The sequence below is a fragment of the Microcaecilia unicolor genome, chromosome 6, assembly GCF_901765095.1.
Source record: "Microcaecilia unicolor chromosome 6, aMicUni1.1, whole genome shotgun sequence".
Classification (NCBI taxonomy): Eukaryota; Metazoa; Chordata; class Amphibia; order Gymnophiona; family Siphonopidae; genus Microcaecilia; species Microcaecilia unicolor.
Window position 1 is genome coordinate 142,628,320 of NC_044036.1, and position 12,863 is coordinate 142,641,182.

At 44.6% G+C, this 12,863-nt stretch overlaps 1 protein-coding gene across 3 annotated transcripts in view; it reads right to left on the reverse strand.

The window, feature by feature from the left end:
• BRPF1 (bromodomain and PHD finger containing 1) overlaps positions 1–9,022 on the reverse strand; it is a 36,517-nt gene extending 27,495 nt beyond the window's left edge. For all 3 annotated transcript variants that reach the window (XM_030208167.1, XM_030208168.1, XM_030208166.1), the window contains exons 1-3: positions 8,757–9,022; positions 7,827–8,435; positions 4,574–5,533 (exon numbers count right to left, since the gene is read on the reverse strand). In XM_030208167.1, the coding sequence (XP_030064027.1) occupies positions 4,574–5,533; positions 7,827–8,425 (1,559 nt within the window). In that variant the 5' untranslated portion in view covers positions 8,426–8,435; positions 8,757–9,022. The remainder of the gene's footprint in view (positions 1–4,573; positions 5,534–7,826; positions 8,436–8,756) is intronic.
• Between the last annotated feature and the right edge of the window lie 3,841 nt (positions 9,023–12,863).

Below are 12,863 nucleotides of genomic sequence, written 5' to 3' on the forward strand. Positions count from 1 at the left end.
AAATGAGCCCAAAAGTATGATTGAAAGGGTGTTCACAAGTTTGCTCCTGTTTTCTTAATTCGAATCTGTTAAAAATACTGTACAAATAAATAGTAATTATGCATTAAAATTCACAGAGAGCTGCGTTTACTTTTACCAACTTGCCCAGGGGTGTCTAAATTTTGCAAAATCTGTTAACTCTCACGTTCTTGTTGGTACCATAAAACAATTGCAACGTTTACAGCCTTAGTGCTGTTGCCTTCATTAAAATATTTACCACTACTTCTATAGCGCTACATGACATATACAATGGTGTACAATGGTGAAATGTTTCTGGTCTAAATAGCTGAAAGGCACATGATCGAAAGCAAACACAGGCGCCAGAGGCCAATAGCGCAGTACTAGCGCCCGTGTTTGCTCCCACCCGATGCGTGTAACAATGAGCTTGCCGGCTCTGAACGCAATGAGCATGCAAATGCATGCTAAACAGGGCATTAATAGAGTTACCAGAGAGAAACAACAAAAGTTCATCACGCACTTGCTCAAACCTTCACTATCCCAGCTGTAGAGGACTTAAATACAAATCTATACATACATCTAGTTTCTCATACATCTGCACACAATTATGGAATGAATTACCGATCAACATAAAAACAACACATGACTCGACAACCTTCCGAAAATTACTGAAGACCTACTTATTCATAAAGACATACAAAAAAGATCCCCCATAACGATCTGACTCCCAAATTACTCCAATACATCTATTATGGAACTCTCCAATTTGTTTATTTGAATTACATCCTCATTACTGAATATTATTATTGAATACTATATCTTGTCTTGATATCATTATGTTATGTTTTATCTATTTATCCACTTCCATTCCTACATGATATACTTATGCACCTTTATTTGTAATAATTCTGAAATTATTACTCCGTTAATATGATTGCTATGATATTTTTATGCACCTTTTCTGTATCTATATTCTGAAATTCTTATTCTATTAATGTGAATGTTGTAACATTTTGTAAGCCACATTGAGCCTGCAAATGGGTGGGAAAATGTGGGATACAAGTGCAGCAAATAAATAAATAAATAAATAACCCTATTCCTCCCCAATGCTCAGACCAAGGGTCCATCTAGCCCGTTATCCTGTTTCCAACAATCCAGGTCACAAGTGCCTGGTAGAGAGACCTAAAATGTAACAAGACTCCACATTTTACCAACCCCAGGGATAAGCAGTGGCTTTTCCCAAGTCTATCTTAATGGTTTATGGACGTTTCTTACAGAAATTAGTCCAAACCTTTTTTTTTAAACCCAGCTCTATTACCTGCTTTTACCACTTGCTCAAGTAATGAATTCCAGAGTTTAACTATATGCCGAGTGAAAAAAATATATTTTCAATGTGCAGCTATGTAACTTCACGGCATGTCTCCTAGTCTTTGCAAAATCCTGCCCAGCTGACCACTCTCACCACTCAGCCATTTTTTCCCTCATTGTAGAAAGATACCCTGGGAGTTACTTTTCATTACGAGGACTGTCTTACAGACAAGCATTCATGAAGTGAAAGAACTTGCAGCAGAACTAGCACTTTACAGTGGAAGAGACAGAGGAAGAATCAGAAAAAGAAGTGAAGGAGGAATAGGATATGCACATATGATTCTTAGCTGCAAGAAGTGAAGGGAAACTCGGGGATCAACAGAGATGAGCAGCACCGAATGGCGAAGTAAAACCAAACTACTTATAGGGGTCTTACAGTCCTTATCTATTTCCAAGGCTGATGAAATAATACAGTACATAAATCGTATATGCCCAAACTAGCACGCCAGTCAACATGGGAATGTATATTCTGGTATGAAGGGTACGATGTCAATTTTTGCAGTTGAGTGCATTGACCATCATTTCACGGCTGCGATCTCTCTCCCTTTGCCACCTCAGTTCCTCATCTCCCTGGGTTGTTTTGTGACCCATCTCTTTCAATAAAAGAAAAAAAAAAGTTGTGGGCACTTCACGCTCACACAAAAGAAGAAACAGGAATGAAAGTCTAACACTAACAGAAGATTAGACCAACTTTTTACTCAGTCCACGTGTTAAAGCCTCAGCAGTAGAAAACCGTGCTCTTGACCTCAGGATTTTCTGCACAATTCTTTGCAATCATGTTTAATTGCTAATGCCTTTATTACTGATGAATTTATATGGGCAGTGCACCGATGTCTACATGGGTCTTTGTGCACATCCTTTCTGCACAGGCCAGCAATATCGGTGCAGAAATTTGTACACAGAACCCATGATAACCCTCCTGCACTTTATTACAGCGGCTTCTCTGTGATCATTACTGAATCACCTCCACACAGCCCCGGCAGTGCATTGCAAAACACAGACAGGAAGAGCTACCAGGAAAAGACATTTAAGTGCTAAAACACCAAATTTCACAGATCTCTTTTCACCTCAGACTATAATGCTAAATGGCAAATGAGCAAGTGCAAAGTGATGCATGTGGGAAAGAAGAACCAGAATTATAGCATCGTCATGCAAGGTTCCACGTTAGGAGTCACAGACCAAGAAAGGGATCTATGTGTCGTCGTTGATGATACGCTGAAACCTTCTGCTCAGTGTGCTGCTGCGGCTAAGAAAACAAATTATTAGGAAAGGAATGGAAAACAAAAATGAGGATGTTATAATGCCTTTGTATCGCTCCATGGTGCGACCGCACCTCAAATATTGTGTTCAATTCTGGTCGCTGCACCTCAAAAAAGATATAGTGGAATTAGAAAAGGTGCAGAGAAGGGCGACGAAAATGATAAAGGGGATGGGACGACTTCCATATGAGGAAAGGCTAAAGCGGCTAGCGCTCTTCAGCTTGGAGAAAAGACGACTGAGGGGAGATATGATAGAGGTCTATAAAATAATGAGACAAGTTGAATGGGAAGACGTGAAGCATCTGTTTATGCTTTCCAAAAATACTAGGGCTAGGGGGCATGCGATGAAGCTACAATGTAGTAAATTTAAAACGAATCGGAGAAACATTTTCTTCACTCAATGTGTAATTAAACTCTGGAATTTGTTGCCAGAGAATGTGGTAAAGGCGGTTAGCTTAGCGGAGTTTAAAAAAGGTTTGGATGGCTTCCTAAAGAAAAAGGCCATAGACCATTATTAAATGGACTTGGGGAAAATTCACTATTTCTGGTATAAGCAGTAAAAAATGTTTTCTATGTTTTGGGGATCTTGCCGGGGATTTGTGACCTGGCTGGATTGGCCACTGTTGGAAACAGGATGCTGGGCTTGGTGGACCTTTGGTCTTTCCCGGTATGGCAATACTTATGTACTTATGTTACTTTTTGTATCTGTATTTTAAATTTCTTAGCTGGCATGAGGGCATTGTGCACCAGGAAATAGCACCATCTAATTAAACTAATGACTTTTTCAGATTTATAATCATGAGATGTGTTACATGTGACATAGGGCAGACATTTAATTGGCTCTACTTCAATAATACTCAAACAAACTGAGAATACTTTCATTTTGCCATAATCACCATGCTTTTTATTGAACAAAGGCAGCAGAAGAGAGGGTCCAAAAGTACACAGTACCAATAGGCAAAACACAAAGAACAAAAGTGCCTCCAAGGTTGGAACAAAGCACAAACTTGAAAGAGACCCGACATGGGCTGTGTTTCAGTGCTCCAGGCACCTGCCTCAGGGGTTTAAAAACACAAACATAAATACAAATAAATATAAAAATAATTACAAAAATAAATATTCATGCAACTTGATAAAAATCTTTAAAACAATATTGGAATAGCAAACATATGCGTGTATATCTCTCTGTGTGTAAATAGTGTAAAGACAGAGATAAAATAAAACAAGTAGTGAATAAAACATAGCAAAATAACACAAAATACAAAAAAGAAACAAAGATTCAGTTACCATACAAAAACCTACAATATACTAGGTGCCTAGTGTATTGCAGGTTTTTGTATGGTAACCGTATCTTCATATGACATGCATGAACAAATGTTCCTTTTTTGTATATATAATATTTTATAATTCATTTATATAATTACTGCTTGGAGGCATTTTATTTTCTCTTACTGGATATGTGTGTTATTTTGATGTGTTTTATTTACTACTTGTTTCATTTTATCTCTATCTTTACACTATTTACACACAAAGAGACATATATATCTATGCATGAATTTGTTTGCTGTTCCAATATTGTTTTAAAGTTTTTTTTTTATCATGTTGCATGAATATTTATTTTTGTAATTATTTTTATATTTATATTTGTGCTTTTAGACCCCTGAGGAAGGTGCCTGGAGCGCTGAAACACGGCCTGTGTCGGGTCTCTTTCATTAAAGTTTGTGCTTTGTTCCCACCTCGGAGGCCCTTTTGTGCGTTATATTGGACAAAAGCAGAAAAATGAAAGAATGCCTTTGACTTTGAAAAATCCTTGTTGGTACATAATTTCCTCTTTATTTGCATGGGGCAAGGTAAGAAACAGTTTGTCCCTGGTACTACAGCACAAGTTATCCTAACATCTTTCGAACATGAGAATCAGAATACCAGCGATAAAGAACAGGGCACTGTACCTGTGTGGAGGGATACAAGGAACAGAGACCACAGGGGCAGCAGCTCGCTTCTCTGCCAGGATCTTTCTTGCCTTCTTCATTTTCATTCTAGATTTGGCTTTTGCCCTTTTCACTTTCTCCGAACTCCAGACTTTCCCATCTTCCTCTTCTTCATCATCCTCTTCTTCCCCTTCACTGTGGGAGAGGGCTGGAAGCTTGCGTGCGGAGCCTGGAGGCGTGTGAATATCGCAGTAGGCGGTCTTACGCACGCTGAAAGAAGTGCCGTTGGCTCCTGTCTCCCGAACAGGTTCCATTTTCATGTACAAACCAGCCTGCTGTGCACATGTGACATGGAAGGCAGTGTAACAGTTTGCTTTGTGACACTGTATACAGGCCCCTGAGCCCCGTTGTTTGCAAATGTAGCAGGTCAGCTTCCACCGTGCTGGTGGGATATGTTCAATGCTATCTATGGGTTCCAGAAAAACTGTGTTGGCAAAACATACTTCAGGAATCCACAGGGCACACACCACATGTGCCCAGCGCCCGTCATCTGTCTGCTTAAAAGCACCCCCTTTATTTGGGCACAAAGCACAATCCACTGCCCGGGAGGGCGACTGCAGACACCTCCTGCAAAGCCACTGGCCCTCAGGGATATAGGGTACACCATAGCACTCCTGGTGCACAGCAAGGTTGCACATGTCACAAAAGAGAATCACATTGCTGTTTTGACATTCACCGTCATTGCAGATACAACATACAGCGTCCTCATCGATTAGAGCGTTCGGGTCCCCTTTGTTATGGCTTTCGAAGTAAGATTCCTTTTCCAGTCGGTCCATCAAGTACTCAAATACGTCTTGGGGAATGGGGCTCACCCCTTCCGTCTTCCGTCGTTCATTCATAATATCCAGCCAAATGTAATCCTCTTCATCCATGTCATACTCCACTTCCTCATCTAGCTGTTCTGCCGACTTCTCAATATACCTGCAAGGCAGAAAAAGGGAAAATGGTCTATGGGACTGAATAACTCACTTAGGGTTTTTTTACTAAGGTGCACTAATGGATTTAGTATGCACTAAATGCTGTATAGCCCACTGTATATCTATGGGCTGCAAAGCAATTAACACACGCTAATTCGTTAGTGCACCTTAGTAAAACAACCCCTTAGCCGTTCTCCCACATAAGAAGAGAAACAGACCCAAACAAAAGAAAACTAAAGAAAGAAGAAATAGAATTATTTTAAAATGAGTTAGTTGATAAATAACATAAAAATTCTGACTGAAAGGTTGCAAATTATTAAAGGAGGAAGATGTTTGAATTTAAGGAAAACACTACCAAACAGAACAAAATACACTAACCCATCGGTTCCATCCAGTTTCCTTCTTAGTCGCAAACAACACATTTCATGAAACATACATAATCTCTCCACCCCTTTGGGATAAATCTCAAGTTGCACAATATGTACCGCAGAGACTATGAAGGCAGTCATTACACAACTAATGCTTTCGCTTCCCAAACAAAAGTCTATTATATATCACAGGCTCCTCATACCTTCCAAATATACCTGCACAGTGTCAGGGGTCTTTCAGTAAAAATGACACCGGTCACAAAGTTTGGTGCCTAGCAAAAACTTCTCGATTTGTTATACAGTATGCTTCAGAATAAGGACTCATATTAAAGAAGGCTGGCTAATCCTATTGAACATTGGCTGAAAACCATAGGCGTAGTTTGACTGTTTCATTTGGGGGGGCAAAGAATGGGCGGAGCATATTAGCATATCATTTGCATATATAAATATGCAAATGAATATGCTAATATGGAGGAAGGAAATGAAATTTACAGGCAAAATATCACAGATGCATATTTCAAAAAGCTGACACATTTCAATTAATAAATTATGAATAAAATACTTTTATTTACCTTTGTTGTCTGATCATTTAGTTTTTCTATTCGCTTTGATCCCAGTGTCTTCTGTTTTATGCAGTGTCTTCTTTCCGGTAGGCTTACCTCTGCTCCCCACCCTCCCAGTTCCATCCATCTCTTGCTCCTTCCCTCTGCTCCCCAACCCTCCCAGTTCCATTCATCTCCTGCTCCTTCCCTCTGCTTCCCACCCCTCCCAGTCCCATCCATCTCTTGCTCCTTCCCTCTGCTCCCCAACCCTCCCAGTTCCATCCATCTTTTGTTCCTTCCCTCTGCTCACCATCCCTCCGTCCCATCCATCGTCTGCTCCTTCCCTCTGCTGTGCCTGACCTCTCCCAATCCCATCCATCTCCTGGTCCATCCCTCTGCTTCCCACCCCTCCCAGTCCCATCCATCTTTTGCTCCTTCCCTCTGCTTCCCACCCCTCCCAGTCCCATTCATCTCCTGCTCCTTCCCTCTGCTTCCCACCCCTCCCAGTCCCATCCATCTTCTACTGCCCCCCCCCGCGAGGTCCAAGATCGTGACTCCGTTTACCCCCTCTCTTCCTCCATCCCTCCCTCCCTCCCTCCGGCGCAGGCAACAGTCTTCAGCTTTTTCAGCGTTCCTGGCAGCGGTAGCGATGTACACGCTGCCTTCGGTCTGCCCCGGAAGCCTTCTCTTCAAGTTCCTGTTCCCACCTATGCGGGAACAGGAACTTGAAGAGAAGGCTTCGGGGCAGAGCCAAAGGCAGCGTGTACAACGCTACCGCTGCCAGGAACGCTGGAAGACTGCTGCCTGCGCCGGAGGAAGAGAGAGGGGTAGACGGACACGCTCCTCTCGGTCCGCTTGGCTTCCCTGCCCTCTCTGTCTGCGTCCCGCCCGAAAGGAAATGACGTCAGAGGAAGGCGGGACGCAGATAGAGAGGGCAGGGAAGCCAAGCGGACCGAGAGGAGCGCGTGCCTGCCTGCATGTGGTTTTTATTTTTTTTTTTTAAACTAATGGCGCGGCGGCGCCTCGCGTCGTTTGGGGGGGCATTGCCCCCCCTCGCCCCCCCCCAGTCTACGCCTATGCTGAAAACTCTACCTGATGGGAAGCACAAATGATATTCCACTGATTTACTTTAGTTCCTCAGCAGATCTCAACCACATCAACTTTTTACAATATCAGTGATCATTTCTAACTTGGTGATTTAGTGTTAGGAAGTGCTAACTGCAGGGGCACTGCCTGGGAAAGGTCTCATTTGGGACTGCAGCCCATCTAAAGTCAGTAAAATAATTTCAGTGTGTAAATCTGCAAAAGGGAGTTACTTAATCCCACCATCCCCGGCACCAGATGCATAACACAATGGGAAAATAAAACCCCACAAAACAAAATTTACCTATAGTAAGAGGTGGGGCGGGGAGGAGCATTAGGTGTCTCTTGGTCCAATTCACGATACACCACCTCAGGGAGTTTGGGTGCGGTGCCAGCAGAGGCATTGTGGTGATGATGGTGATTTGAATCCTTCCGCTTCTCCTTGTTTTTGTGCTTGCCAGCTTTGGGAGTGGTGGCTGGAGTTTCATTATTCTCCTTGTTACTACCATTTTCAGGGACTTCCTCAGGAGCCTCCTCATCTTCTGACACCACATCAAGGTTATCAAAAATACTGATGCGATGAACCCGGCCGTGCAGGTCCACTTCCACTAGCCGCTGTGCCTGGGCATAAGTCATCACCTCACGGGTAGGGGACTGCGAGACCTCCGAGTGAGTGGGTGACTGTTTGTTAGCAGAACGAGGCTGGCGCCCCTTCTTCTTTGGTTTACGGATGGGGGTCTGCTGCAGCGATGGGGGGTTGTCATGATCATAATGGTACAAGTGGTACTCAATGCCACTGTAGCTTTTGTAGATTTTACGGCAGCTCTCCACTGGGCACTCATAAGGTGGCTTTGTAGCCCGAAGGTTGTGGCAAAAAGTTTTCACATCAAAGTCCACACCCATAATGTTAATTCTGAAAAAAGAAGCAATAAAACGTGTTACAGTCAAACCTGGATGGGCATAACAGAGAAAGGTCAGGAGTTGTAAAAATCTGCATGCTATGGTTTGCAACATCAGATCCTATTTATTGACTTAGAACCGGTACCGACAGAAAGAAGGTCTGGACCACTAAACAATGATGAGTAAGAGAAGGGGAAGGAAATTCAGATCTGTCCTTATAGCTCTTGAACCCAGCCTGCAATCCATCATCACTCAACACAATGCATTTTTAGTATCTGCCTTTGGAACTGAAACAAGGTCAGGCCCGGACCCCCCCTCCCCCTCCCGTACTCACCGGCTTTGCTCTGAGGTTCATTGCGGTCCAGTCCCGTCTCCTCTCCGGACGGACCCAGATTCGGCGGGAGGATCCCCGCCGAGAAGCCCTTAGAGAGTCCCGGTCCGCCCGCCCGGGCTTCCGAACCGGGCCACGCACGAGCTGCCAGGACCCTCCCGGGCTGGGGCTCCGTCTCCCTCCTCCGGGCCCGAGCGGGGCTCTCTCGGTTCCCTCCGCAGGTTCCGGTTCGGGCTGCGGGAACAATAGAGTCTTCCTCCGGGAACAGAGCGGCGGCGGCCTCCGCGCCTGAGTAAAGCCAGCCCGCACCCCCTTAGCAACCGCACTTTCGCCACGGCCTTCCCGCCCTCCCGGGGCCCGAAGCGGGCGGGGAAAAAATCCGAGGACGCCGCAAGAGGCGGTCCAGAGACCGAGGGGCAAGAGCGGAGGAGCGGCGCCGATCTGAGAGGGTCTTTGACGGCCAAAAGCGCTGTGGCGAATCTGCAGACGCTGGATGCAGACCTGGTTGGAACCTCTGGACATGCGGCGGGAGGAGGAGGAGGAGGAGGGAGGGGCGGCTTGTCATACCCGGAGGCTGGGGATGATTTTTCAATGGGGGGGGGGGGGGGATTTATTGAACGTTCTAATATTGGAAGGGGTGGGGGACCTAGCATTGAGGAGGGTCCTGGGTGGGAGGAAAAAGATCTTGATTCATCGGGGGAGCTTTCAGCAGATGAGTGGGAGAGGGTATAAATAAGGGAGATACAGCTTGGAGGGGCGGGCGTTATTGAAAGGGGTTTGAATGGGAAGGGGTATTCATTGAACTGCTATTATTGGAAGGGAATAGGGATCGGGGTCCGACTCCTAGCAATGAGGAGGGTCCTAACAGGTTTCAGTGAGGGTATTAATGAGGGGGTTTCAGCTTGGAAGAGTGTTTTTAAGGGGATTTAGGGGGTTACAGATGGAAGAGAGGGGGTATTATTAATGAGTGGGTTACAGACGGGAAAGGGGTTAGGAGGAGGCTAATCAGGGGGTGACGGGAGTTATTATTGAGAGAGGTAACAGATAGGAGGAATAGGAGTTTATGGGGTTAAAGGTGAAATGGGAAGAATATTATTAACTAGTAAAAAAAAAAGGCCCATTTCTGACAGAAATGAAATGGGCGCTAGCAAGGTTTTCCTTGGAGTGTGTATGTTTGAGAGAGTGTATGTGAGAGTGACTGTGTGTGTGATAGAGAATGAATGTGCGAGTGTGTGAGAGAGAGAGAGTGAGTCTGGGTGCGAGTATGTCTGTGAGAGAGAGAGAGTGTGTGTAAGTGCTTTTGTGAGACACAGTGTGAGAGAGAGTGTGTGTTTCACACAGATACAGTATGTGCGAGAGAGTGTGTGTGAGACACAGAGACTCTCTGTGAGACTGAGTGTATGAGACCAAGAGAGTGTGTGAGTGACTGTGTGACACATAGAAGGTGAATGTGATACAGTGTGAGACTGACTGTGAGAGAGAGAGTATGTGTGTGACAGAGATACCTCCCTCCCTCTCTCTGGTGTCAGCCCCCCCTCCCTCTCTCTCTCTCTCTGGTGTCTGAGCGTTACTGTGCAGCAGGGTTGCCAGGTGGAAAATTTTTTTCCCACCCAATCCCGCACAAGAAACAGCCCAAAACCCGCCCAAACACAAACCCCGCCCCTGACACCCCCCGCCGTCATCACCCCCGCCCCCGCCGTCACCGGCCCCGCCTCCTCCGTCACCGGCCCCGCCTCCCACGTCATCGGCCCCCGCCTCCCACGTCATCGGCCCCGCCCAAAACGTCACTAACCCCGCCCCCCGCGGCCGGAAAAAAACCCGCCCTGAAGCCCAAAAACCAGCCCAAAAAACCGCAACCCGCCGCGGGCAAAAATTTCCCGCGGCGGGTCGCGGAAAACCGCCCAATTGGGCGGTAAAACCGCCCACCTGGCAACACTGCTGTGCAGGACGCTGAGCTCTGGCTGTGCTTCAAGGAACTGACCAATCCTATTTAATAGAATACACCTCCAACATTCTGAAGCCGAGAAACCTCGTGTGGTTGGTCACTTCTGCTTGTGACGAACCCGGAAGTACGTGATGTCAATTCAGGAGATGGATACAGAGAGCAGGAATGCCTCAGCCATGCAGTCAGCTTCAGAATGTTGGAGGTGCGTTTTATTGTATAGGATGAGGAGGTTACAGATGGGAAGAGGTTTAGGGGGTTACAGGGGAGAGGGAGAGTGTATTATTATTGAAAGGGGGTTTGAATGGGAGGGAGTATTATTACTGAGAGTTAAAATGGAAAGAAAAATTTACTGTTAGTATAGGAAAGGTAGAATATTATGATAGTGCAGACAAGAAATTTGTCCTGTTTGGATATTCTTATATTCTCTGTTTTAATTTTGTGCAGAGAGTATTTACAACTGAGTGGGAGAGGTGTTATTATTGGAAGGGGTTAGAATGGGAAGAAGGAATTTGGGGGTTGTTATTAGTGAAGGAATGAGAAGGAAAGGGCAATAGATAAAGAGGAAGACAGTGCTATGTAAAGATAATAGGAAAAGACCAGACTTCTTCAACAAGGTTAGGAATGAGAAGGAAAAGACTGGATAGAGCAGGGATATTGTAACTTAACAAATTATCTGGATATGTTAATACATTGGTCTCATTTATTTCTTTCTGTCAGTGCTCTGCAGAATTGCAGTAAGTGTTGAGAAACATCTTTAATATTTACCTCTTAATAGCAAAGTGGGCATATTTTAATTTGTAACACTTTTCTTAAAAAAGAATGAAAAGAAGAATAAAACAGAGTATGGTTTTATACAAAGCTCATAATTAGGGTTCAAAATTAGTGAAGGCTAAAAAAAACCCCAAAACCTAATTAAAAGACTGAAATGAGATGCAGTGCTCACAATTCCACACAGAATCAGCAACCCTAATGCTGCAGGTCTTTTTCTAGACTCCTTTCGGTTTTATTCTGAACACAAAATCCACTTGCTCTTGTTTTCATCTCTGGACTTTGTCAATTGATACCAATTAAAAACAAGGGGCGGGGGGGGGGGGGGGGGGGGGGGGGGAAGAGTGCACCAAATAGTTTGTTTTTTTTAAAAATCACCTTTTCTGTTGTTATTGTGGCTTTTTAAACAGAATCACCAATGCTTTGCAATGAAAAAACAACAAATAAACTAAAACAATACTGAACTGAAGCAGTAATTAAAACCCTTCTTGAGTCTGGCACTTCATTTCCTACCATTTTCAGTAAAAGACTTTAAAAGTGGTGCCTACTACTACTACTACTACTACTTGACATTTCTAAAGCGCTACTAGGGTTACGCAGCGCTGTACAATTTAACATAGAAGGACAGTCCCTGCTCAAAGGAGCTTACAATCTAATGGACAAAATGTGCAGTCAAATAAATTGGGGCAGTCTAGATTTCCTGAAAGGTATAAAGGTTAGGTGCCAAAAGCAACATTGAAGAGGTGGGCTTTGAGCAAGGATTTGAAGATGGGTAGGGAGGGGGCTTGGCGTAAGGGCTCAGGAAGTTGATTCCAAGCATAGGGTGAGGCGAGGCAGAATGAGCGGAGCCTGGAGTTGGCGGTGGTGGAGAAGGGTACTGAGAGGAGGGATTTGTCCTGTGAGCGGAGGTTACGGGCAGGAACATAAGGGGAAATGAGGGTAGAGAGGTAATGAGGGGCTGCAGACTGAGTGCATTTGTAGGTAAGAAGGAGAAGCTTGAACTGTATGCGGTATCTGATTGGAAGCCAGTGAAGTGACCTGAGAAGAGGGGTGATATGAGTATATCGGTTCAGGCGGAATATAAGACGTGAAGCAGAGTGGTGCCTAAAGGTAGACATGACAAAGAAGCTTGTACCAATTCTATAACAGTGTTAAGGCGTTCCTAACCCATTATAGAATAGTAAGGCATGATGAAACTTAAGAGTAAAGGGTCATAGATTTGATACTCTGCCTTTCTGTAGTACAATCAAAGCAGCTTACATATATTATATGTAGGTACTTTCTGTGTCCCTAGTGGACTTACAAGCTAAGGGGGTCTTTTGCAGAGGCCTGCTAATGATTAGCGCACGCTAAACGCTAGAGACACCCATAGAAATATGTGGGCATCTCTAATGATT